The sequence below is a fragment of the Sus scrofa genome, chromosome 13 (assembly GCF_054392235.1).
Source record: "Sus scrofa isolate SSC_HxYL_T2T_F1_AM1 chromosome 13, Sscrofa_HxYL_maternal_Yorkshire_Landrace_v2.0, whole genome shotgun sequence".
NCBI classification, from domain to species: Eukaryota; Metazoa; Chordata; class Mammalia; order Artiodactyla; family Suidae; genus Sus; species Sus scrofa.
In genome coordinates, this window is record NC_139395.1 from 43888171 (window position 1) to 43915627 (window position 27457).

The 27457-nt window shown below is 47.9% G+C and overlaps 2 protein-coding genes across 16 annotated transcripts in view; both read right to left on the minus strand.

The window, feature by feature from the left end:
* Positions 1-17187, minus strand: part of FYCO1 (FYVE and coiled-coil domain autophagy adaptor 1) — a 79770-nt gene extending 62583 nt beyond the window's left edge. For 6 of the 12 annotated variants that reach the window (XR_014822214.1, XR_014822218.1, XR_014822216.1 and 3 more), the window contains exons 1-4: positions 17092-17187; positions 7317-7459; positions 4116-4222; positions 2545-2670 (exon numbers count right to left, since the gene is read on the minus strand). Coding sequence is in view for 4 of the 12 variants with exons in the window: in XM_021068193.2 (XP_020923852.1) it covers positions 2545-2670; positions 4116-4222; positions 7317-7371 (288 nt within the window). In the remaining 8 variants the exon portion in view is untranslated. Of the gene's footprint in view, positions 1-2544; positions 2671-4115; positions 4223-7316; positions 7460-7959; positions 8220-13098; positions 13238-16870 lie in introns of those variants that run through there. The other 6 variants (XR_014822215.1, XM_021068198.2, XM_084986526.1 and 3 more) reach the window with 5 other exon arrangements.
* Positions 17188-20823: 3636 nt separating this feature from the next.
* Positions 20824-27457, minus strand: part of XCR1 (X-C motif chemokine receptor 1) — an 83449-nt gene continuing 76815 nt past the window's right edge. For 2 of the 4 annotated variants that reach the window (XM_084987168.1, XM_005669459.4), the window contains one exon: positions 20824-25638. In XM_084987168.1, coding sequence (XP_084843294.1) covers positions 24620-25621 — 1002 coding nt within the window. In that variant the 5' untranslated portion in view covers positions 25622-25638 and the 3' untranslated portion in view covers positions 20824-24619. Of the gene's footprint in view, positions 25746-27457 lie in introns of all 4 variants that reach the window. The other 2 variants (NM_001001622.1, XM_084987169.1) reach the window with 2 other exon arrangements.

Consider the following 27457-nt stretch of genomic DNA (forward strand, 5'->3'; position numbering starts at 1 on the left):
AAGAAACCCATCACGACACTGGATGGAGACAGGAAACACGAAGTTCAGCCTCAAGCACTGGCACATTAGTGATGGTGTAAACATCCTGGCTCGCAGTACCTTTCAGCTCAGAGCTACATGCCCTGTTACTGCTGACTCAAGGAAATGATACCAAAACATGAAGTAGTTTTAAAAAATAAGAGGGCGTGAAACCTCGTAAGACATCTCCGTACAACACTCCTCTGTAGGAGTTTTGTGGGTCTGGAAACAAAAGTGGGTGATAGCCTGACCAGAGGCTTTATAAAAACCACCATGGCACGTCCGCAGGGGGTGGATCAAGACAGATGCCCAGGGGAGACTCTTGACGACAACCCCACAGCCCAATGATTTTCTACAGATAAATGAGGTGAGAATGGTGCTCAGCGGTGATAACCAGGAAACGCAGGCAGCTGAGAACAGCTGAGCAAGGCATCATGAAGTGAAGCGTGCAGTTCATACAAACACACACCCACATACAGGCCCCATGTCTGTAAGCTCCCAAGGGAAGGGCTTGTCCTTATTAATAAAATGGCTATTGTACCAGCAATTAGAACATTTAATTTTATAAAGGTAAACATTTGAGGCTACAGTTTAAATCAGGCCTATTAACTTTGATTAATATGTAAAGAGAGCTATTTTAAACATCCTTTGGGGAAGGGAACAATAATAGCTCCTGTGTACTGCAAATGAAAACGGAAGTTCCCAGGCCAAGGATGGAACCCACACAACAGCAGTGACGACACCAGATCCTTCGCCTGCTGCGCCACAGGGGAACACGGCCTTTTTTGAAGAACTTTTTGAGATCATGGGTCCACCTTCATTATCCAATTCCTTAATTCCTTTAGCATCTCATCAAAGCTCGTCACACTATATGGAGATAGATACAACGGCAGCAAAAGACAGACCACTGCGTCAGGGGCCTGGTGCCAAGCTGCACCCCAATTCCAAACCCTGTCCATCATGGTAAAATGCAAGTCATCCAGATCAAGCCACCGTGGACCTTTAGAAATGGCTGATTAGAGCCTTGGACTGAGTCCAAACAGCTGCTTCCCACCCCAAACAGGACTAAGTGGCCCAGCAATGCTTCTTTTCCATTAACTTTTACCTTCTGGTTTGTAGGCCCAGATGGCACTTGATTATTAAACTTAACCCAAGTCTCCAGCAGCCCATCTGGTCTAGTGACAGTCCAAGCCATTCCACCCAGAGGTGCCCTGGAGGGCAGTGTCTTCAACAGAGATGGAACGACTGGACCCTCTGGGAAGGGGAGCCTATGCCAGCCACCAAAAACCCAGTGTTTGTGCAAGCAGGGAATGCTTTTTGCTTCTGGAAGTCAGTTTCCCTGGTCTTACACTGTCTGAACGTCTGACTGCATTATGAGAAAAGAAGGGGAAACTACCAAAAAAGCAGATCTAAGCATTTCATAACCCTGGGGCGTGAGGAATAGACTAAATTTATTTCCAGACTTCAGCTGTCCAAAGTCACAAAGCCAAAGGCTTTAGCTGCTCTGAGGAGGAGAAGAGAGACATAATGAGAACCTCCCCCGGACTGAAGGAGAGGAGGGCGACAGCGATTTATGATACATTAGTCATGCACCTGAGTGTCCCACCAGGCAAGACCTCACAGGACCTGCCTGTCCTACCTGGATGTTAAAGAAATTTACAGAACAAACTCCTCTGAGCCATGATCTTTTCTCATTTTCTCAGCTGTCAGAAGGTGCAGCTGGTGGAAAATGCCCAGGCCTCAATGTCCACATGCCTGACACCATCATTCCCCACAAGGAAAAACCCACCAGCTACAGCTGGGATGGCTGGGAGTACTTCCCAGAGCACCTGAGCCTGTGGCTGCCAACTCTAAAGGGTGAGATACTGGAACAAAAGAGGAAATGTAGAAACACCTTAGGTCTCCTGCCCCAAATGTAAATGTAAATGTAAAATTCAAATGTAAAGGGTTACTTGCTCCCTAATATGCTAAGTTCTTTACTCACTGTTGGACTAGACTGATGAGTAAGTGAGAGACAGCGGGAGACAGTGTTGTTATCTGGAGTTTTGTAAAATAGCAAAGCCATGGCATTCTGCTCCCACGGGGCTCAGAACTTAATGTAGGAAGCTGCTTAGCATGTCAGCATTTTAAGAAATGTCTCTCAACAGCCCACATCATTCTGTTTATTTCAAATCCAACTTTCCAGGACAAATTGTAGGGAAAGTATCCGAGCCAACTCTAAGGATTTTATCTAAGAAACCGATTTTTTTTGAGAAAGGTGAAGGTGTCCTTACACCTGAGGGACACCACGAGCAGAGAGTGTGAACAGCCCCCCGTTATGTGTGGAGTAGGATCAAGCCATTCCTTGGCTGGGTGAACGCTCATCTACGAGGCTTCCCTGAGCTAACACGGGCACTGCACAGACCTGGACTGGATCTCTTTACTTGCTTACTACCCGTAAACCCTCACCTCCTCGCTCGGCTGCTCTGCAAGAGAGGCTTAAGGCAGCCAAGGGGAAGAGGTGAGGTCCTCGGCTGCTCCACTTACCTCTGAAATAGACTTGACGAATCGGATCCCGTCATTGGCTCCCTTCACCTTGGCCAGGCAAGCACAGAAGTAATCCCAGTAGTCCTTCTTGTTGCCCAGGAGGGTGGCCTTCTCCTTCTGATCGAACTGGGCAGGGAAAGAGAGAAGACATCCAAAACCCACTGCTGTTGATCCCACCATTTAAATGACGAATTATAACAACAGCATCTAGGTTGCCCGGCATGGGGAGAGGCCCTTTATCGGCATTATTTTTATTTATTGATGAATGAGGGTGTTTAAGTTGCCGATTTACAGGTAAGGTTAAGTAACTAGCTCAAGGTCATCCAACTAGTGGGATTCAGGGATAACTGGCCCCCCAAAGATTTATCCCTTGAGGGGACCTCTGTGCATAGGGTTTGGTGGAAGACACCGAAGGTGCTATTAACACATGGTAAAGAAACGCAAGTGGAAAGTCTCAAGGGCAACATGAATAATAAGGATGTCTCAATGTAGGGAAATGTGTCAGTGACATTTTATCTCAGTTACTTAACTCAAGTTTCAATACTGTTTTAATATACATAGAATAAATGCAAATAAATGTCAGCAATGAGTCATTTCAAATCCAAAACCAAATGAGCTGAGAAAAAAAAAAGATCCATAAATACTTTCACAACGTAAAATAAGAGAACCAGCTGAAAGGCATGTGAAAGGTGAGTCTTCAAGCCCTGAGACACCTCCCCCAGCTTTGGTGGGAGGTGACACTGCAAGCTTACGGTGTTCAAAATGACAGAAGTTTATCTCCCTATAACATGATGTTTTACACCACTTTTTCTGACTATAAAAGACTTGCATATATGGTTAGGACATCTGAATAAAACAAAAAAGTGAAAAGAAAAGAAAAAATTGTAATGCCTAATATCAAGACCCTGAGATAACTTCTGTCAACACTCTGGCCTATTCCCTTCTTGTCTATTGTAGTTGCCTGTATTTTTTCACATCTGCAGAGTTCCCTAGATCTGTGCTTCTTAAACCAAGCAGACATGAACATCACACTGTGAACACGTTAAAACTTCCTAGGCTGACCTCAGAGATGCTGATCAACAGGTCAAGGTGGGAACCCTGAGTGTACCTCTGACCTGCTCCCAGGAGATACTGATGCTGCTCCTCTATGGAGCACACTTTGAGGAGCAAGCCTCTAGAACAGGGGCCTCTGGATGATCTTCAGAGGGTCCACACCCTCCTCGAAAACGTGTGATTGGGTGTGTATGCACACATTTGGGGAGAGATTCCAAAGCTTTCACCGGACCGCCAATGGGGCATGTGACTGCCCCAAAATTAAGATCCCTGCTATACAGAGACCTTGGGACGTGTCTTAAGATGACCTAAATCTCTAAAGAATGCTCTCAATTCCCAAAACCATCCTGAGGAGCAACATTCCGACTCCCCAGAGGATCGCACTTAGAGGTGGGGGAGGGCTCTGACCTTTAGTCTAACTAGGAGGGTTCGGTGGCTCCCCTAGATGCTGATGAGGCAGCCAAGAGGAAGATAAGAGACAAAAGAGCAGAAATCAACACATGATGGGAGTCACTTACTTGAAGGAGATACTCAAGTTTATAAGAGAACTTATGCAAGCTGGTGCTGTCATCTGTGATGGGTTCCCCTGCATCTTTAAATTCTCTGCTTAGTTCTGTCACAGCATCTTTAAGACAACAAAAAGGAACATGTAACCGGATGGAGACTGGCCAGAGAGAGCAGGAGAATGACCCCAGGAAGCACGGGCAGTAAGTGGTCCATGATGGCAAAGCACTGTGGTAACGGGGAGTGCTACAGAAACAGCCATGGGCTGGAACCCCAAGTCAGAAGGTGCCAGGATGTCCTGAGAGCCCATAGGTACTTTGTAACAGCTCGCTGACTGTGCACACTTTTTGGTCATCCCTGTAGGCCCACCACACAGGCCTTGTACTTTGCAAGCAGTATTTGGTCAACAAACATTTGCAGTGTAGAGAAATCATTCAGTCCCCTACATACTGACCCCTGAGAGCTTTATTCTCTATTCTGGCTCCATTTCTTGTTTTTCACTGTAACCCTACTGCTCAGTACAGGGAAGTCCAGGCTTCCAGAGGACTCAGAATGTGCAAACAGTGGTCACGATGACGATGCCAAGAACTTCACTGCCTGCTTCCGTTAAATGAGTGCCAGCTAGGGGCCAGGCCTCTGTGTGTCTTTCTCATTCAATAGAGCACTACGAGGCAGGAATTGCTTTATTTCAACAAATCTAAGATGCAACTGATTTTAAGAGGATCCGAATTCAGAGCTGTTATGATGTGGAAAAAAAAAAGTACAAGGTAGAGCTGACAAAGGCTGGTATTATCGTGCCTGCTTTACAGATGAGAAATTCACGGAGAGGTTGGGGCACTTGGCCAAAGATCATGGGTGGCAGACAGCAAAGGTGGAATGGGAACTTTGGTTTTCTCAAGGGCTTTCTGACTCCAGAGCTCAACTCTTAACTTCCAAGATGATTTACTTCTCAGTGCATAAAAAGAGGAAAAGCCTCCTTTGACTCTCATTCACAGCCCTGGGGGAACAGAAGGACTGTCAGAAGCTGGGTTTAGTTGAGCTACTAGGAAAAATGTCCCCATCTGAGATGGCTGGAACATGCTGGACAAAATTATCTTCTCTGACAATTCTTGAAAGAAAAGGAGCCTTGGTCTAATCTGCTCTTGACTCTGGTTAGAAAGCAGACCCGTCCAGGATGATGCTGAGCCTGAGCTGCTAAGATTTAATCAACACTGACCTCCCAGACCAGGGTGAGCAAACGGCAAAGACATGCTCTTGGGATTGATTCTTACAAGTGTTTGCTGTGGCTGGCACTGAGAGCCAGGGGCTAGGGACCACTAAGCACACAGAGCCTTCTACCCTGCCCACCCTCAGGAACTTCTAAAATTTTGAAAAAAGGAGCCTCGGATACAGAATATGAAATTTCCAGCTCTAATCTCTGATAATCACCGACACAAAAGGAAAGGGTCTTGAGAAAGTGGTACTTTTAAAAAGTCCCACTAAATTGCTCTGAGGGCTGAGTAGAGGACAATGAGGTGACCCTGGGATGTGGGGGATGACAGACAAGGCTAGTACATGAAAAGGGCACCTGAACAAAGGCTGATGCCTGTGCTCCTCCATGGACCAAGAGCCCTGCCACGGGCTCCTCCTCCCCTCTTTTCTCTCCAACAAGGACCTTGAGGTCCCAGAGTCATGCTTGAGAACCAGAGACTAAAACCAAGGAGATTGCCTACTTGGCAAGGAAACCTCTGAAGACTGGGGCAAAGTCATATTTGCATGAATGTCATTTTACTTTCTGTGTGTGTGTGGGGTGTGTGTGTGTGTGTGTGTGTGTGTGTGTATGTGTGTGTGTGTGGTCTCAAAAAGAAAGAAGCCCTCTCTTATTTTAGCTGGAAGTAGACTGGTGTAATTAAGGGCACAGACTCTGGCACCAGGCACATGTGCAAACCCAGGCTCTGACTTTAGGCAATTCTCTTAACCTCCCTGTGCCTTCTGCAAAATGGGAATTATAATGGACCTTGCCTCACAGGACCAAACACAAGAACTCAGTGAGTTACTGTTTGTGAGGCTCATGCCTGGCACACATGAAATGCCATGTAATTATGAGCTACTAGAGGTCCAAAGTGCTATCTAAATAGATAACCCTGCGAAAGTGATTTTTGACCTTCAGAATGAGGGTGGCCATGGCATCCATTAGCCCAGGGATAGCAACTGCAGGTGGTTACTGCTGTATCTGAGCCACTAGGAACCTGGGCCTTGAGTCTGTCAGGGGAGTCACTGTGGTCCCTGTGATAGGTGGAAGGGGTCACCTTCAGATCGTGTTGCAACAAATGTGCTGGCACTCCAGAGAGGCTTATATGACCTGTCCTGGTGATCTGCAGGGGATGGAAAATTTGTAAAAACTCTGACCCTGGGTATGTCACCTAAAAGGGTGAACCTGGGCCCTGTACCCTGCAGCAAGTAGGGAACACAGCCTCTTCCTCCTGAGCCTGCTCTCTTCACATGCAGCCCCTCATCTGGCCTTCCCTTTGTCCAGTGAGATGAGGCCCACAAGTTAGTCTCTCCCACTGGGCAACGCTGAGCTCAGGGACATCCAGGAGGCAGCAGGCCCAGAACTGGAGTGAGTCATGGGTGACAGGCAATTCACCGCCCAGGACCAGAACAGCAAAACAAGAAAGATGGGCATCTCATCTTCCTGCTCAGGGGGAGGAAAGATATTCCTTCCTAAATGAGCCAACTCCACCACCATCCAGAGGTTCACAATTCAAAGACTTCACGGTGGCTTGAAAAGATACACACACACACACACACACACAGGTTCACAATTCAAAGACTTCACGGTGGCTTGAAAAGACAGACAGACAGACACACACACACACACACACACACACACACAGAGGTTCACAATTCAAAGACTTCACGGTGGCTTGAAAAGACACACACACACACACACACACACACACACACACTGAAATCAGACCCAGGCTCAGAAAAGGATATTTGATTTTGTTTACAAAGTGTCTTTACAGTGCCTGAGAAGAGGGCCAGGCAAGCTCTCCCAGCCTTACACAGGGCGGACATCTGAGCCCCAAATATTTCAGTATGATGTGTCCCGAGGGCTCCAATTGCTCTTGGTGTAAACACAGATCACCTGGCTGCATTTCAGCTGGCAACAGCAAAAGGATGGCCACAGCTCTCTCAAAACCCAGCTCAGTGTGCCTGCAGCTAAGCCGTACCTTGCAGATCGCGGATGATTCTCTGCAGCTGGCTCTCCACACTGCTGGACGCCATGGTGACCGTGACCGGCCGGGGCCGCCTTTCCTGGCTGTGTGCCTCCTGCCAAGGGCCACTCAGCAGAGGTCAGACTCCATGGTGGCACCTGCATGAGGAGGAGGAGGCGGCCATGGAAGAAGTGGTCACATACATGGTTTAAAGACAGCGGGAGAAGGACACTGCTCTGGGCACAAAGTCACCCCATCCGGACATCTTCCCTTAGAGGGAAGGGTTTGACCTTGCTCTGAGGCTCTGGCTCTGTGGGCGACTCTGATACACTTACATTCAGACACAATGACCTGGTTTGGGGCTAAAAAAGAACCAAGATCAATCAAACAACATAATGGCCTATTCATTCTGTGCTCCCCTCCCAGTTACCCTCTTAAGGTCACCTCACTTTCTACCTTCAAAATGCCTCCCAGGGGCACCCCCTACCCCCAAGATCAAGGCCAGAACTAGTGCTCGCCAGCTTACTAAGCCCAAGGTGTGGCCACATGGGACCCACCTCCTTCAGACCACCCCCCCCAACCCCCAGCTTTGCTTTCTCTGAGGAATAGCAGGTAACCTTTGGCTGGGAGGTAGAGCCGAGAGGCTGAGGACACCTACCCTCAGGGCTTCCGGACCAAGGAGAGCTTGGCTTGCCTCTAGGGGAGGTCTGTAGCCTCCAGCCGCCTAGTCCAGCGTTGGGCTCAGCCTGGGAGGGCAGAAACCCCTGGGCCTGCTATCCAGGGCGGGCGCAGCCCTCAGGACCAGACAAGGGCCACGTCTCTATTTTAGGCTCGTTACAACCCTCACATGGCTGTTAAGTCCTGAGTTACTAGCGCTACGTGGGCAGCTGCTGAAGTGATTTAAGGACACAGTGGTGGCTGGAGACCAAGAGAGAGGAGGAGACAGGAGTAGCATCGGATGGAGGTCTGGACACGAATTTGGACACCACCCTATCCTCCTTCCAGAGGCCCTAACTCTTTCCTTAGATGGCCAACAGAAAGTCGTAATGTTTGTTGGCCAAAGTCCTAATGATTGGCCAAGACTAGTGGTTGCCATAGTAGCCAGCCCTAGATGAGGGCCTACTGTGCACCGGACCTGTCTATGCTTTACACACGTGGTCATCTTAATCCTCACCAGCACCCTAGAGGGGAGACAGTGTTCAGAGAAGCCTCGTAACTTGTCTAAGGCCACAGGCCAGTAGGGAGTTTGATTTCAAACTCTGTGGCTCTACAAGGGAGCCACTGTTACCACAGCAAATGACCAACCATTTCACGGACTTCTAGGCACCACCCTGAACTCCAGCACCTCTCAAATGTGCCACCAACCCCCTGAGTGTTTCAAGCGTGAGCTGGCCCTCACTCCCCCACCACTCTCTTCCCTTTGCTGCTCCAGGATACCAGGCACGAGGATCCAGGAGGAGAACTGGTCACCAACCTCAAGTTCCTCCAAATATTTACACAACACTCTAGCGTCAGCCCGAGGCCCAGGCAGGGCCTGTCATGGTGCAGGTATGTCTAGTCCTATTTTTAACTCAAAAGCTAGTGCAGCTGTGACTCAGTGAAAACAAGGCCCAAAGAGGGCCTCTCTGACCTAGGAGGAACTAGAGAGGCACACACCTGTACACACTCTCAGTAATTTGTGACATGGATCCCCAGAGAGTCACAGCCCCTAGCAAGTGCTGCATCCTGACTATCACAGACACCAAACTGAGGATGAGATCGGTTTAGCAGAAGCCAGTGTGCCCAGCCCCAGGCAGCTCTCTAGGTCAGCTGCTGAACACAGAGCCAGAGCAGGGAGCCCAGGCCTGGCCAGATTTCTGCAGGGGTTCTGCTGCCTGGGCAGACACTTGGCTCCTCCCAGTGAGGAGGAAAGAAACAAGGATCATCACCGACAATACACAGCTGCCCCCACACCACACTGTCAAGTGCCCACTATGTGTAGCCTGGGCACACAAGGTACTGTCTGGCCCTGGAGGAGCTCGGCTGTGCACCAAGAAGACAAAAAAAACACCCAGACATGTGTTCTATCTGCATGCTATTCTTGCAAAGGTAAAACACTGGGAAGAAACCAGACTCTCAGTTGCCATGGCTGAGGGGGAAGGGAGGATTTCACTAGAAGAAAGTATGCAGAAATTTGGACGGGGAGCAATTATGTTCCGTCTTTTTTTTTTTTTAAACCACTGCATCCATGGCATATGGAAGTTCCCAGGCCAGGGACTGACGAGGAGCCACAGCTGCAAGCTACACCACAGTTGCAGCAACACCAGATCCTTTAACCCACTGTCCTAGGCCAGGGATCAAACCCATGCCTCCATAGCAACCTGAGCCACTGTAGTCAGATTCTTAACACACTGTGCCACAGTGGGAACTCTGGGTTCTATGTCTTGATTATGGTGGTGATTACACGACTGAATATATTGGACAAACAAATTTGTCAAAAGTCACATACGTAAATTATATCTCAACAACAAAATAGCAGCGTGACGAATTTAGGAAGACACAATGAGACTCAATGAAGGAAACATTCATGCAGCTTGGGAAAGGGAGAGGGTGATGGACACTCTGTGATGACGACCGAGTTGGGAGAGGCCTAAAAATTGAGCAGGAGGTCATCAAAGAGACCAGAGGAGGAAGAAAGGATGCCAGGGTGGAGGGCACTTCTCTACCTGAATTCCTCATATCTGAGTAGGGTCAACAGAGAGCCTTGTAGCCTCAGGAAGAAATAATCTTGGAAGAAGATGACCTACACTCCATGAGTCCTTGAACAAAGCCTACCACGTCTGTGTGCACACTTACCTGAAACTAGGGTGAGACTCACATGTGCCAGACAGCAGAATTTGGAAAGGAAGTGCTAACAACAACAGATTCTGAGGCTGTTACAGGTTATCTTACAAGGGTTGGGCTGGGACAATGCATGAGCTATATGACCAGCTGAATTTCCTAGAAACCAGCCCTCTTTGGAGCCTGGCATGAGGAAGACAGTGTCTGCAAAGCAAACTGGCATCTGGCAAGATGAGCCTAAGCAGACAGAAATATGCCCCTTCAGGACTTCTTGGCACTTTGGTGAAGCTGCAAGTGTCAGCCCGATCCCAGGAGGTCTTCTGTGCCTGAACCTTAGGGGGGGGACCTTCCTCAGCCAAGGCCAAGGTCCCAGGTCCCAGGGTAAGCTATGGCCACCTGCTGATTATACAAGTTGATTTTCTAAAGAGCCTGCATCACCATCAAGGTAATGAGCCCTGAGAAACCGGCTTGCTGGCCTGCAGGTCACACTGGGCTTTCCCACCAGAGCTCTGGGTCACCATCTCAAAGGGTTTCAGGAAACAAATGGTCACCACAGGAATGCTATTCTCATGGACTTGCAAAGGACAATTTAAGCATTTCAATCTCCCTCGTCCTAGGTCTGAGGTCACTATTAACCTTCAAAAGACCCAGAATGGGAAACTGTCTCTCTTCACTCCATGGTCAGCTTCCTTCTGTCTCTTGATAAGCTCACCCTTTGGTTTAGGGATGAGCTATTTTTTACTCATAACATTCTGACACCAAATGTGTGGCTTTTTTCTACATGGATATCCAGTTGACACCACTGAACCCAATGCTGACACTAACTACCTGGAGCCAGGGCAGACGCCACAGGTTAAGGGCTCAGTCCACAAGACTGCCCAGGCTTTCGACGCTAGTCAAAAGTCCCAGGTTGCTACCTGTACTTCTGACCAACCAGCTGTAAACCAGGGTTCCCACAATCCCCCCTCAGGTTGGATAACTTGCTGGAATGGCTCACAACACTTGGGGAAACATTTTACCATTACTGGTTTATTTTAAAGGATACAATTCAGCAACAACCAAATGGAAGAGATGCACAGAGTTATGGGGAAGGGGAATGTGGGGGGGGGGGGCATGTGGAGCTCCACACCCTCGGGGCTCTGCTCCCTCCAGCAGTTCAATGTGTTCTTTGACACAAAAGTTCTCAGAATCCCCATTTAGAGGTTTTCATGGAAGTTTCATTACATAGGCATGTCTGATTAAATCGCTGGCCATCCTCAGCGCCTCTCCACTCCCCAGAGGTCTCAACCTTCTAATCCTATAGTTGGGTCCTCTGGCAACCAGCCCTCAGCCAAAAGCTATTTATCCAGCCAGAAGCTATCTATCCTGATTTATCTTATTAGCATAAACTTACTAATGGTTGAAAGGGGCTTGTTATGAATAACAAAAGACACTGCTAATGACTCAGGAAATTCTAAGAGTTTAGTAGCTCTTTGCCAGGAACCAGGGACAGAGACCAAATATGTATTTCTTATTATACCACAGGGATCACAGACTTCTGGCATGAACCAGTGCAATCCTGACCTCTATAGCACACTGACAAACTGCTCTTCTAACTCAGGAGACATCAGAGATTGCTTCTGTCCACAAGGCTACAGCCATCATCATGGACACTTCAGCAATGAGGCAAAGGCTCCAGGACTTGCAAGGTCTTCAAAGTTCAAATCACTTCCGTGAATCCAAGGGTGCTTGTTGCATAACTGTTAAAACTTCCATCACTGTCTCTGGCAAGCTCTTCAAACACCAGAGAAATTCATTTTATAAAACTTTGGGGAACCTTGAATTCACTTGCCAACAACTCAAAATTAGGTTTAAGTTTACCCAGAATGTCTGATAAAGAGGGAAAAAAGGCCTAAATGCATTTTTTAAAAATTCTTATTTATTACCTGGGACCATTGTCTGAGTTCCTAGTCACAGCCTAGGTATTATCTTAGAGGTAAAGGAACTTCCCTGACCTCCAAATCCCTCTTATACCTGCCCAGATGCCCTTAATGCCATAAACAATAGCGACAGCAATTTAGTCCCAAATTAAGATACAAAGACACTGACTCATGTAAACTTATTAACACTCTGGTGAAAATGACTAATACTCATAACAATGTTGTCCAAAAACTGGCTCTGGCAGGTGCAACAGTGCCAACTAAGAATTGGCACTTGCCGTCTGCCTCCACAAGAATGACGCCACTAGCCACTGCAGGCGCTGACCTTCAACACATCCCGAAAGGAGCTCAGGGTGGAGATCAGGAAATGGGGCACTCTGTGCTCTGGGAAAACTGGCAGAACAGGCCTACATACGGTATTTATTTCCAGGAGAAGATTTTATGACCCATTTCTTGCATCTCCTCCTATCTAGAAAAGTACTAAAATCATTATCAACAGTGACATCTGCTCTTCCTGACTAGCAGCAAAATGTATGCTCGACTGCACGTGCCCCCTTGACTAAAATATGTAATATGGACTCCCTTCCTCTTTGGGGCAGGACCTCAGAGCTATTTGAGACGCTGTCTCCCAAGCTATAGTCCACATTTTGCCCCCAATAACACTCAACTCACAACTCTCACATTGTGCCCCCCCCCCATCGACAACAGCATTTGAGTAACAACACAAGGAATGAAGGATCAGAGGAGGAGGAGGAGGTTTGGGGCATGCAAGACAACCTTGCCCTGCTGACCAAATTTTTCGTACTCGTTCCAACACAACAGCTAAGATCTGAACCAGACAGGGCCCCTTAGAGCTGGGCTCCTCCCTGACATCCCGAAGAAGGAGGTGTATAGCAGGTGTCAATTCCACCCTGACTAGGATCAAATGTTAACAGGACAGTTCAGACCAGTCAAAAGCAGAAAGCCTTTCCCAAGAGTCCACTGCCCTGGCCTGGTTCAGCACACCCAGCCACATCTATCTGATTACATCCATAGAAAGGGAGACACTTGGCTGGTACCTGCAGCTTTGAAGGCCTGGAGTCCAGGGGCTCGGCACTGAAGCAGTCCGTGGACAGGCAGGCTGCCCTGCCAGGGCTTCAATGCAGCACCTAGGAGAGTGCTCCGGAGCTTGTCAGAGGCCAGCTTGGAAGCCGACATTTTAGCACATGTAAACAAAGGCTCATTAAGCCACCCAATTATAATTAAAGACCTATAATGAAAGCACCGGCCAACTGCAGGCCTGGGTCATCTGGTCCAAACACTCCTTGCTTGCAATCTTCCTTTCTTAAAGGGAATGAAAACTTGAGACTCTGCCATCACTTCTTGAACCTTTTCATGGCCTCCTCCCTCCCACCAACAATTCCAGGTTTCTTAGTCACTCCCTTGGTACACACACAAAATTGGCCCCAACTCTAGCCTGCTGCCCCAAGAGAGCAGGGTCAAGAGGGACTTTCGATGTGAGATGTTGCTTCTGGGCCTTGAGAAAGCTGACTGTCTTTCTTAGGAAGGCATGCAGTTGCTCAAGAAGCAGCCACACATCCATCTCTGGGGCTGCATGGCTAAGGTCTTGCCAATGGAAAGCCCAGAGAAAACATCCTAGAGGTGGCAACAAGCAAGGAAAGTGTCTTCTCTGTTATCAATCACATAGCTGAGTCTTGTCAATTTGGCCCCTACTCTGAATGCAGAGTCAGACTCATCTCGTGAAATTTCCATGTCCTATCAGGCAACAAATAATGCAGTAAAGATCGTGCCATGACTGAACATGGTACATGGTACATTGAGTTCAAACTATTTTCAGGCAATTTTAGCCTATCTGTACTGGGGAAGTTATTTGACCTCTTCCTACTGTGTGTGTGTGTTTTCAGGTACAGCATGGGAAGGTTACCATTTACCTTCCTACAGGGAGGAGGTGGAAAGGTGAACAGGTGAAAAGACATTCTCAGTGGCTAACTCTAGGTGAGGGTTCTAAGTGCCCCCTCCCTACTCATGACCCAGGCTGCAAATGTCCTGGAAAAAGTACTACGGATGTAGGTTCCTTCCAGCTCCACATTAAGCTGCTACCTCTGATTCATTGTCAGACTATCCTGAGCCTCTTATAGCGATTCTCCTTTTGGGCCAGCCCTCCAGCCTAATGGCTTGCTTGGAACGCTTTTGCCTTCAGGTTTTTATTCTGGATTCCAAGGGCTCCCCTAACTCAGTTTTCTGCCCAAGGCCCAGGGTATAGTACCCTAGGCTCCTGAGATAGCTGGCCAGACCCGCCTTTGGGCCCTGGGACCAGCCACAGGGCCACAGTATCATACCCAGACCACAGATTCTCCCTAAGTTGGTCCTTAGAAACACAATGACACGCACATCCTCATCCCTGCAAATAGGATCTGGCCCAGTTAGAAATAGGCACTTGGTGTCTTTCAAACGCCATGGGAGACCTGTGGTGGTCACTAAAACCAGCAGGCTGACTGGCTCCAAAGTGAGAAAGAGGGAAATACACCTTCTGCCGAACTGAGTACAGTTCTGCCATCCTCATCTCCTAAGAGCCAGAGAGCCCAAGCGCTCTGAGGCTGAAGCTCTTATGGAGAGTACAGTGACACATCTAAAAACAGCAAGATAAAGAGACCCATGGAAACCGTTCAATACCCAACCTACTGATTTATTTAGTTGTTCAAACAGAAGCTCTTGTAGCAATCAAGAGCTTAAAAAAAAAAAAAAAATCTGGCATTGAGATCACAGAGAGGAAATATGTTTACCTTCTGAGCAAGACAGTGACACCTAGCCACGAGATGAGCAGATGTTGACAAGGCCAAATTCAACTCATCTCTGCTCATAGGTGGCCTCTGGTTAATGGTCCTTACCTGCTCTGCTGCCTGGGCTGCTCCCGAATGTGGCTCCAGACTAACTTCCTACAGTGGTTTTCACCATGGCACCACAGCTAGATAACACACTCCCTCTACCTCAGGTTTAGAGACTTTCTAGTTTTCAGTGACCAAACTTGTCCTTGGAATCACCAAAAAACATAGGCTACCCATTAGCCAAGTCTCTCCTCTAAAGGGAAGAGGGGGACCTGCCATTTCCTGAGTGCCTACAGTATGTTCTGGAGGCAGCAGCCCAGTTTCGATGACTAGCATGGGGCAAAGTCACCAGCTGCTCTGATCCTGTGCTGTTTTGGGTGGTTCCTCTTATCACAAACATCTGGGGGGAGGGCCATATTCCCCCAAAAGGACCAAGTTAAAAGTCCTGGTCCCAAAACCAGCCACGAGGAGCAACGACCAACCAAGGAGCAGCTAGAGGATCGACGCTGAAGCAAAATAAAAAAAAATCAGAGTAAAATATTAATTGTAGAATCGAAGAGGTAAGCATATGCTCACTATACAATTCTTTCAATGATTCTATATGTTTAACGATTTTCCTAATAAAGTATTAACAAAAAATTTTAAAACTTACTGAAGCACTACACAAGGAAGAACTTTTATTTTTTTGTCTTTTTTGCCCTTTCTAGGGCCGCTTCCCAAGGCATATGGAGGTTCACAGGCTAGGGGTCTAATCAGAGCTAATTAGCCACCAACCTACACCACAGCTCACAGCAACGCCAGATTCTTAACCCACTGAGCAAGGCCAGGGATTGAACCCGCAACCTCATGGTTCCTAGTCGGATTCATTAACCACTGTGCCACTACGGGAACTCCAGAAAGAACATTTTTAATAGAAGCAGAACATTTTTTTCCTAAAGCCTTTTCAAATCCTTTTAATCAAAGAAAGCCACATCTCGTCACTGAGACGACAAACTCTGATTTCCAAGATGATATAATAATGGCCCATAAGTGGTGCAGGGCGTTCAATAAACTGTAAAGAGCAAGTGTCAAGAAAGAGAGGGTCAAGTGGAATCCACTCAACAGGGACCCATTTCACAGGGTAGGAGCCACTGAAAGCAGAAAAACCTCAGTGTGACAGATCTTCCCTGGCTGCAATACCCAGCAACCTGCATTAGGCAGATGGCAGGGGAGTTAAGCTTGTTGCAGAGGAGACCACAAGGCTGGAAGTGGCAGGAGAACAGTGAGCAGATTAAGACCTGATCCTCTGCCCTCAAAGAGCCCCTGACCCATTTCTCTACAGGGAAAGGAAACTGCTGTGGTAAGACAAGCGGAGGGGAAGAGAGGCTGTGGCCAACACGGGCAGTTTCAAAGAGTACTCTATTGTTTTTCTGGAGAGGGCAGCCAATGAAACTGTGAAGAATGAGGAGAGACATGAGAGGACACGGTGCACTAGCAGGGAGCCACGTGGTTAAGGTGTCAACCCCATACACTTTTCTTAAAAAAAAAAAAAAAAAAAATTCAGCCCTCCTCTTACATCCCCAGCCTAGGTTCTTAACAGCCTAGACTTTAGCCAGTGCAGCCACATCACAATCCATCAACCCACAGATGTCTCAGAAACAGTCACCGAGGGGCTATCTCGAACATAAGAGTCAATGGGTAAAGAGAATGGGCCGTAGCCTGGGGATGGCCCGGGATGAACAAACCGACCCTTACGGGAGAAGGATAGAGACCTGGACATCCGTGGAATCTCACAAAGTGAAGGTCTTGTCTGTCCCGGTTCAGCTGAGCCAGGAAGTACAATTCTTAAGATCAGCGGCCTCCTGGACAATGCAGGCAGAAACTTTGGGACCTGCCCTCCCGTGCTTAAAGACTCCAAGACTTGTTATGAGCTCACACATGGTGGGCTCCTCGGCAGTCTAGGGTCTTGGAACTAGTGTTTGAGGGTTGAGGGTTGGGGGGAAGGTCTGTCTTTCTAACTGATTACCGGAGGCGGTCTGGGTTCCAGGGTCAGAGTAACTGGCCCGAGGTACTTTCTAGGCCCTCTGGGCAAAAACTCGGGCTCAGGCGGGGTCTGTGGAAGACCCGGGATGGGCGGGGAGGGTAAGGGCAACAGGTGACAAGGCGCACCCGAGGGAAGTTTACCGCTCCGGAGCCGACAGCGGCTCAGGTACCCCCAGAGTCCGGCCGAACACCCGGGGCACTTACACGCTCGTGGGTCCACTGCTGGGCAGAACCGAAACTTTCTGTGGCCAAGCGGAAGAGTACCGGAGCGCGGCGTGGGCGGCCATGATACGCAAACCCAGCCGCAGGATGGCGCGGACTTCAACTCCCGGCATGCTCCGCAGGGCCGCGGCCTACAACTCCCATCGGACCCCACAGGCAGATAGGCGCTGACTACGACTCCCGTCACGCTCCACAGAGCTTACGTCACCTCTCCCTCTTGTCCCTAGGGACAGCCGGCTCTCAATTAACCCTTGCAATCGCTGGGAACGTGTGTGTCCACAAATCAAATGTCTGGGATCCTGAAAGCAGTGCTGTCCATGTATGGCTTTCGAGAACTTGAAATATGACTAGTTTGAGTGAATTGTACTTATGGTGTAAGTGCAAAATACACCTGTTTCAAAGATTTGATAAGAAAAAAGAATGTAAAATAGCTCATTAATATTTTTATGTTGATTCCATGCACTGATATTTTTGTATATATGGAGCTAAATAAAAAGCATTATACACTGCTGAATCAAATGTTGTATCTTTTCATCCCTCTTGCTTAATACAGCGACCTGCTTAAATCAGTGCTCAAAAACTACGTTAATGAATGAACCACCGCCTCTAACTTAATCCTACTCTCTGCCCAATTCCGATTTATATTATTATATTTTCTATTTATAAGTTGCAAAGCACTCTGAGGCTACACTCAATAGAACAGAACGCATTCATTAGTATTAGTAATGTCTACTATACACAAGAGAGGAGAGGAAGAGTACATGTGATACTTTAGTCTGCGCCGGTCACATTCTTTTCTCTCTGCCCGATCCCACCATTTAATCTAGAAACACCTTTCTACCTCACAGGACTTAGCTAGTCTAGTCAGCAGTTATGACCCCAACATTTCAAATGGAGAAAGAGGGGAGTTGTCTGGCAGAATAATACAGAAAAGCAAATAGATTTAGGCTATGAGCATTTCTTTTTTTTTTTTTTTTTTGTCTTTTGTTGTTGTTGTTGCTATTTCTTGGGCCGCTCCCGCGGCATATGGAGGTTCCCAGGCTAGGGGTCAAATCGGAGCTGTAGCCACCGGCCTACACCAGAGCCACAGCAACGCGGGATCCGAGCCGCCAGGCTAGGGGTCAAATCGGAGCTGTAGCCACCGGCCTACACCAGAGCCACAGCAACGCGGGATCCGAGCCGCGTCGGCAACCTACACCACAGCTCACGGCAACGCCGGATCGTTAACCCACTGAGCAAGGGCAGGGACCGAACCCGCAACCTCATGGTTCCTAGTCGGATTCGTTAACCACAGCGCCAGGACGGGAACTCCCAGGCTATGAGCATTTCATTAGCCATCTTTTTTTTTTTTTTTTTTTTGTCTTTTTGTCTTTCCTAGGGCCACTCCCGCGGCCTATGGAGGTTCCCAGGCTAGTGGTCCAATCAGAGCTGTAGCCACCAGCCTACGCCACAGCCACAGCAAGGCTGGATCCCAGCCGGGTCTGCCACCTACCCCACAGCTCATGGCAATGCTGAAATGGAGTTTTAACTAAAGAACAACCCCCCTTGGCTAAGAAGGCAGCTGCAAGGCTTTCCAGCTATGCTTGTCACTATACCACCCTTCTTGTAATAATGTAACAACGGTCTGTCCAAGCCAGCAGCCCTGCTAATCATGTACCCAGCTTTGCTTATCAGTTCCGCTTCTGTAACCTTGCTTGCTCAGTTTCTTAGGGAGGAACACTGTCTGCTTGGGGATGGGGGAGGTCTGGGATGCTTACACGGGAAAATCAAGACCTTGTAGTGTATAAAAGTTACTGAGACCAAAGACCTGGTGCTCAGACTCTGGAGGTGACTCCTCTGAGCCCGCACCTGTGCTGAATAAACCTTGCTTTTCCATATCTCTGAGTGCTGTTTGTCTCCTTCCATTGCCACGGTTTTTGCGGTTTCTGCAACAATGCAAGATCCTTAACCCACTGAGCAAGGCCAGGGATTGAACCCACCACCTCATATTTCCTAGTCAGATTCATTAACCACTGAGCCACAATGGGAATTCCTCATTAGCTATCTTTTCTAAAGTAGGTATAGATAAGGCAGTGAGTTAGAGGGATGGAACAGTAGGTTTGTGGTGGTTCTGGAGAAGTGACTTCCATTCTTCCTGTTAAAAACTATGAAAGGAAAAGGAAAGAATGGGAAGGAAATAGCAAAAGGAAATTATCTTTCCTGAAATGGAGCCCCCCCAAAAAACTGAGCTCCTCTGTGGAGAGAGCAGACACAGGTGGGCACTTCCTTCCCCAGACTCCCATAGTTCATTGCAAAGTGGCTTGAAATAATTTTTTTTTTTTTTTTTTTTTTTTGTCTTTTTAGGGCCACACTCATGGCATATGGAGGTTTCCAGGCTAGGGATCTAATCAGAGCTACGGCTGCCGGCCTACACCACAGCTCACGGCAACGTCATATCCTTAACCCACTGAGCGAGGCCAGGGATCAAACCGGAAACCTCATGGTTCCTAGTTGGATTCGTTTCCACTGAGCCACGACAGGAACTCCAGCCTTGGAATAATTTTAATGACACATTTTTAAGGTGTGCTTTCCCAGTGTGTGGACAGTCAGGTCAGGTCATTTTCTCTCAGTCAAGAGGGTTCATCCAGGTCATCTGGAAAAAGGGCCAAGAATCACCCGGGCCCGGAGCAATCCTATGGAAATCTTTCCCTAAATAGGAATGGCCAGAGGTTGGCCAGCTTGAGAGTGGGGCTTATTTTATTTTTGTGGTCTTACTGCTATACTCCCAGTGCCTTTGCACAGAGCCCAGAGCAGGGCCTCTACAAGCGTGGCCAGGGACCTCTTGGGGTCTACCTATCCCCCTCTTATCCCCACCCTCATCTCTAATCCCTGCAACCATCCAATTCCCTGTGCTCATCTCTAGTCCCATGCCCTCTCTCTAACTATGGGTGACACTCAAGGAGCCAGGCCACTTTTGTCATATTTGATTCTTCTGGACACTCTTTTGTGGAGGGGCTGGGGCTGCTGAGTATGAGAAGGGATTGAAACAGTCTCACATCTAAAATCTGGACTGATCCCAAGGTGGAAAGAGGACCTCTGTACTAGAATAATTTAATGATATGTTAGCATAACCTTCTTTTCCTTCCTAAACTTCCCCCAAACCTGCAAAATATCTCCTATCAAGTTTTCAGGGGAGTTCTCTTGTGGTGCAGTGGGTTAAGGTCCAGCCTTGTCATTGCAGTGATTTGGGTTACTGCTATGGCAAAGGTTCAATCCCTGGCCCAGGAACTTCCATATGCCAAAGGTGCAGCCAAAAAAAGTTTTCAGGATCCCTGAAATTTCCCAGTAGAAAGTGATATTACTCTTTCTGATTGGAGGGCTGATCTGTGGAAGGTCCTTGTTCAGGCACAATGGGTCATGAGATAGAAAAAAACTTTGGACTTGAAGATGGAAAACTCGAGTGTCAGGCCAGGGGAGAGACAGGAACAGAACACTGAAGCTAGGAGCACTCAAGACAGACTTGGCCTCCTGGACAATTTTGCTAAGGCCTGAATGGAGGCAATTTCCTACCATCCTGACCCACACAGGGCTTGTTCCACACTTTATCTCCAGTCTTCCTTCTGTATCGCTCCTTTCATGCAAGATCCTAACCCAGATCCCTCATAAGCAGAGAACTTCTAAAAATCTTATGTAATGATCTTGGGTAGAAATGAGGGGGAAATGACCAGCCCAAGGTAAGTTAGTACATGCTTATCTTTTAATTGCATATATGATTCAATAGGCTTTCCATTTTCATGAGATGATTTCAAGAGTAATTCATATTTTTCCCATCACAGGCAGGTTTCACAAACAAAAGGCATCAGGAGTTCAACAAACCAGGTGCTGTCCGAGCTGGTGGGCCCTAGGGAAAAGTTCATGTGAAGTTCATTGGGCAGTGCCAGTGCTGACTGGAAGATGTAAGAGGGCTCCCTTTTCTCCTCATCCTCTCCAGCATTTGTTATTTGTAGATTTATTAATGATGGCCATCCTGACTGGTTTGACGTGGTACCATAAGTTGATATAATCACTATGGAAAACAGAATGGGGTTTCCTCAGAAAACTGGTCCAGGAACTTCCATGCCATGGAACTACCACATGATCCAGCAATGAGTGGGCTGAAGGAGGGGAAAGCAGGAGGTTGTGGCTTGTGAAGAATGTGGTCAATAAATGTGGAGTGTGGTCACTGGGGTGCAGCTCACGGACTGCTTCCTTCAGCAGTCCTGCCCACGGCTCCTTTTCTGGAAGGATGGACGCCCCTCCATCTTCCCATCCACACCTCTCTTTGTTGGTGCCGCTTCCCTTGGATTTCCAAGGAGCTAGATTAGGAGAAGGCTCTAGCTGAAAGATGACCTTGGGAGCTAGTCTACTGGGGATGCCAGAGCAACACTAGAAATGCAGAGAGACAAACATGATTGTACCAGTGAAGTGCACCCACGGATATCGCTGTATGTGTTGAAAAGAACAGTTAGATAAGCATCTTTGGATGTGAGGGAATGGGATGAGGTGAGGAGATGATGGAGTGGGGCCCTCAAAGGGCATGCTCTGTTATGACATGACATCCCCAAATTGGCCTTCTAAGAAGAGAGGGCTCAAAACTTGTGCTTTGCATTGGCGAAGTGGGACTGTGTGAGCAGCAGTCCCCCTTCTGCTCCCTGGGCTTAGCCTGCCCCTTCAAATGAAAGTTGAATAAAATTTTAATAATATCAATTTAAAGGGGGTGTAGAAAGATTAGCCTGACCAGAGACCTAGCTCTGACCCCACAACTATCTCTGTCTCTTTCTTTTGCTGTTTCTTTCTTCTGTGGTGAGTGATGGCCCTACCAATTGGTTAACAAGTCCATGGGAGTTCTAGCCCTTCACTGGCGTGCCTCTGAACCCTTCCCAACAGGTGATGCAGGCTTAATTTTTTTTTTTTTTTTAAGGCCACATTCACGGCCTGTGGAGATTCCCAGGCTAGGGGCTAATTGGAGCTACAGCTGCTGGCCTATGCCAGAGCCACAGCAACGCCAGATCCTTAACTCACTGAGTGAGGCCAGGGATCGAACCTGTAACCTCATGGTTCCCAGTCGGATTTGTTTCTGCTGCACCTTGACGGGAACTCTCAGGCTTAATTCTTAAAACTAGACCCTCGCTCTTCCCCAGCCAGGTCAGATTCTTTCAAGGCTGGCTACCCAGTGAAACTGAAGCTGGAACTGAAAAGGAGAATGTTCTACAAGCTCTCTAGGCTCCAGCTGAGGGCTATATTAGCAGCCACTTTATTCAACAAGCATATTCTGAGTGCCTGCTGTGTGCCAAGTCCCGCTCAAGTGACTGGAAGACTCTGGAATTCCCATCTTCAAGGAGTTACAGCCAAGTGCTCCTAACTGGGGTGCATGTCAGAATCACCTTTTCCAAAGGCCCCACTCCAGAGGTGAATCTGGTTCACAGTCTGGTCTGGGACCAGGTGTGTGGGGCATGGCAAAGTCTAGAGGGTGGTTTTTATCTATGTCCTTGGATGTGAAGCTGTGGGGCAGTGAAAGAGGCAGGCATGTATCCTATTAACTGAAAAGCAAGGGCAAGTTTAGCCATTGCCACAGAGAGGGATAAGCAATGTGCTCTGAGGGTAAAGACTAGAAAGAAAGGTTAATATTTATAAGAAAACGGCCTGGGGCAAACAAGGTAGAATATGTTGCATGGGCATGTCTCCCCAAAAAAGCATAAACTGAAAGAATAATAATAGCTGTCATTCTTTGCTCTCACTCAGTACTCAATGGTTGAATATCAGGGCCCATGCTTGGCAGGTGCAAGACCAGTTCCTGCCCTCAGGTGGTGTGCACTCTGTGGGCACAGGGTGATAAGACATCCATGGGTGTAACATGTTGGAAAGTGACAAACACTATTTTTTTTTTTTTTTGGTCTTATTAGGGCCGCACCCTCGGCATATAGAAGTTCCCAGGCTGGGGCGGAACTGCAGCTGCAGCCGCTGGCCACAGCCACAGCCAGAGCCACAGCAACACGGGATCTGAGCTGCATCTGCTACCTAAACCACAGCTCAGGCAATGCCAGATACTTAACCCACTGGGTGAGGCATGGGTACTAGTCAGGTTTGTTTCCGCTGAGCCACAATGGGAATCCCAGATACTATTTTAGAGGGGACAAGCAGAGTGACACGGCAACCTAGGAAGTGCTTTTCTGATTTACATATTGCAGAGGCTTCCAGAAGGAGCTGGTAGGTTAGGGAGTTGAAGGCCCAGCATGACAAAGGCCCAGAGGAGACTGACAGAAAGGTATCCGGAAAAGGGCCAGTAGTCTTTTGTAGTTGGATCCCAGGTGGCTTGGGGTGGGGGTAGTGGTGGCGGCTTGGGTTGGAATAAAAATAAGAAAGTTGGCAACAGATTGGAGGGGTCTTTCAAGGGGACTTTCTAAGTTTTGGGGGGTTTATTTGCAAGTCATGTGGAGCCACTGAAGCACCTGATGTCAATGCAGAGTATGCTTGGTGGGGAAAGAGAAGAGCAGCAGGAAGATGCTGAGGAAGTGAGGTGGTCTGGGGATGAAGCTGTGGGCATGTGAGAGACACTGGGAAGACAGCATCAAGAGGACTTTGCCATGGGAGTGGAGGGAAAGATGACACGGTTTTGGGGGGAAAGCTGGGACCATCAGCCAAGCAGGGGGAGAACATTTTAGATGGAAAGTGATGAATCAGAAATGTCAGCTCAATATCCATCTGAAGATGATGAGGTTTTAGAGGAATCTTCACCCTGGATGCCTTCATCAAGGTGGGTGTTTAGTTATCTGAGCTGTCGGGACTGGATTCTTGGCACCTGGAGGGTGGAGTCTATATCTCATTCATCCTCAGATCCTCCAGATAAATGCCGGCAGAAGATGGCACTTAACTGCATTCATTCTTTTGATAAAAGATTTAGAGACTAACTATGCAAGTGCCCGTTCACATGCTAGAAACCAGAACTGTGATACAGAACACGTCTCCAGTCCAGCTGTGGGTTTTTAGAATCCAGATTTCGTTCTGACTATGCTTATTTGAGGATGTGATTACTTCTGTCATGCACACAGCCTCTTCCAGCAGTCATTCAGAGCCAACCCCTCCAAAATCAGCCTGGACAACCGTACAATCAGCCGGGAAAGGCTGTCTTGCCAGCAGCCTACATCTTCATAACTGAATTTCTGACCCTGGAAATGTCTTGAAGTATTCCCTTTCTGGGAATCCTTTCATGTTTCAGAGCCTTCTGAACTAAGCAAGGATAAGAAATCCATGTCTAAATAGAGGAATAGATGATAAAAGATCTTCTCGAAATCTAAGAAATGCTTTTACGGGTGGCAAAATAAAATTTCCAGGTGGGGAAATTTTCTGTGGGGGGGGTGAAGGAGCCCGTGGTGTGATGTATTTCTTTCGCCCTCGCTGCTGTAGCTGCAGCATTTCCTAATGCCATGTCTTCCCCTCTCCTTCCTGCCTTACTTCTCCTTCAGCCCCTCTGTCTGCACCACCAAACTCCCCTTCAATAGAATGAGGTGCCCTCATAGGCAAAGGCACCCGTGGGGTGGGGTGATGGGGGAAAGCCGGGCACCTGCTGCCGGCAGAGCCAGAAATGCCGGAGCAGACTTTTGAGGTGTCTGCGGAACTTGACGCCGACAAAGACATAGAGCACCGGGTTGAAGCAGCAGTGGGAGAAGGCAATGTTGCGGCAGATGAGCAAGGCGTAATCCAGCTGTTGGCTGACCTCGCAGCTCTGAATGACCCCAAGTTTCAGCAGTGTCTGCAGAAACAGGATCAGGTTGTAGGGAGCCCAGCTGAGGAAATACGCCACCACGATGGTGAAGATAAGCCTGACTGTCCGGTGGCGCCGGTTGGACCGCGAGCGGAACAGGGTCCTGAGAATCTCCACGTAGCAGAACAGGATGATCCCCACAGAGAGAAGGAAGATGACATTGTGCTGGTAGACTGAGGCAAGGAACCACTGGCGTTCTGAATAATCACAGCCTGAGGGGAACACCTTGTGGAAGACGGCATCGGGGATGGAGGACAAGATGCTGGCTGCCCATACCGCTGCAGTCACCAGCACACGGCACCGGAGCGTGTGGACACGCAGGGACGAGATGGGGCTGACCACGGACAGGTAGCGATGGATGGTCATGATGGTCAGGAAGGAGATGCTGCTGTAGAGGCTGATGGAGAAGATCATGTTGAGAAGCTTGCAGAAGAAGTCTCCCAGCAGCCAGCCCCAGTGGTATCCCAAGATCCACACGGGCAGCAAGCAGGAGAACACCAGGTCCGAGAGACACAGGTTGAGGATGAAGACATTGGTGAGGGACTCCAGGCTCTCATACTTCACCAGGACCCACAACACCAGGCTGTTGCCCACCATGCTGAGGAAGAACACCAGGCAGTACAGGATGGTGGTGCTGAAGGTGGCGAAGACGAAGGTCTTCTTCTCACACAGAAAGCTCTGAGGATCATACTCAAAAGGGGTGGTGGACTCTGGGATATCTGAGGGCTCCATCTAGACGCTGAGAGCCTCTGAAATGATAGAGACGTGGAGTTCAAGGCCGTGTGCTTAGGCTACAGAGAAGTAGGATCCACCGTACCAGAAAGTGGGGTCCAAGGTCCAGCTACCTGTTGGTGAACTGTTTGTAACCAGATTAGGAAGGTTTGCCAGAACCTGAAGCCACCAAGCATGCTGTTTAGTTTGGTTAGCGGTTTTTTCCTGAGTAAGACTTTCTGGAAGAATGGGACATGAATTTTCAGTACATTACAGGCCCCTTTTCTCCTTGAAGACTGGCATCTGAATAGCACTAGGTTAGACCAGTGTCCCAGTAGGTGTAGAAGAAAGAGCAGTAGAAGGGGATTCAAAGACCTGAGATCCCACTTGCAGCAAAGCTCTTTAACCTTTCTCAACCTTAGTTCCTCACCTACAAAGCAGGGCTAATGATCCCAGAGTCATTCTTTCATTTAGTCAACAAATATCCAGTGAGCATTTATGATGCCTAGCTGCCCCTCCCTCTCCTTCTCTGCCTCCATCCCTCCCTCTGTCCCTTCCTTCCCTTATTTCTTCCCCTGCTCCTCCCTCTCCTTCCTCCCATGATGTGTAGACATCCTGATGGCAGGATTCTTCCAGGAAACTTGCTGTCTCCTGGAACAGATCCAAAAAGAGAGGACATAAACAAAGCAAACACCTACTTCTCTCCTGTAAATCCAGGTATGAAATAATCTCAGGACTTCCATGAATGTTGAGAATCTGGGAGATCAAGCCCCCACTAACACAGAGGATTAACTCTCAGAGCAGAAATCTTCATTTTCTAGGAGTTTGGTTTGGAGAACATGTTGAAATAACCTGTCTCCAATAGGAGGGGATTAGCTAAGAAAATATATATTGGATCAAATTGATTCAATTCCCTACATTAGTCAGATTTTTTTTTTTTTTTTTAGAAACAGTGAAACTAGAAGGCCAAAGAGACAAAGGGAGAAAGTGATTGAAGAAGTACAAATTTTGTTAGGAGAGGTAAATGAAGCTGTAGGACTGCAGAGGACAGGAAACATGTAGGAAGCAGCCTGAAACAGGTAACAGAGTTTTCAGTATCCACACGTGCCTGGCCCTGGGCTAACACGTTAACACTCACTGCTCCCTTAATCCTGCAACTCTCCTAAGACATGACTGTTTTCAGTTTACAGCCTCAGACTAACAAAATGACCTTCTCAATGTTTGGGCCAGGAAGCATCAAGGAAGAGTCAAAACTGGAACCCAGGCTCTGTGGCCTTGTATTTTGAGGAGAAATTGGGCAAAGAGTTTCCCAGAATTCCTAGTTTTGGATAGGAGGAATAATAAGGGGGGAGAATCTCAAATTTTATCCTATTTTAAGTAAAGTCAATTTGTGTCTCTAACTGAATATAGTACCTGTGGTTTTGTATTTTGTATTCTTTTGGTAACTAGAGAGGGATACTTATGCTTTTGCAAATTTACTGTCCACTTCTGTTTCTTTTTTCTTTTTTCTTTTTCCCTGTCTTTTTGTCTTTTTAGGGCCACACCCCCGGCACATGAAGGTTTCCAGGCTAGGGGTCCAATTGGAGCTGTAGCTGCCGGCCTACACCACAGCCAAAGCAACTCAGGATCCAAGCTGCGTCTTCGACCTCTACCACAGCTCACAGTAACACCAGATCTTTAACCCACTGAGCGAGGCCAGGGATTGAACCTGAGTCCTCATGGATGCTATCAGATTCGTTTCTGCTGAGCCATGATGGGAATTCCTGCTTCTTATTTTTAAAGTGTTTTTGGATTTTATTCATCTTTCTGCTTGGGATAGTATTGTTTTTCTTATGAGTTTTTAAGAGTACTTTATTT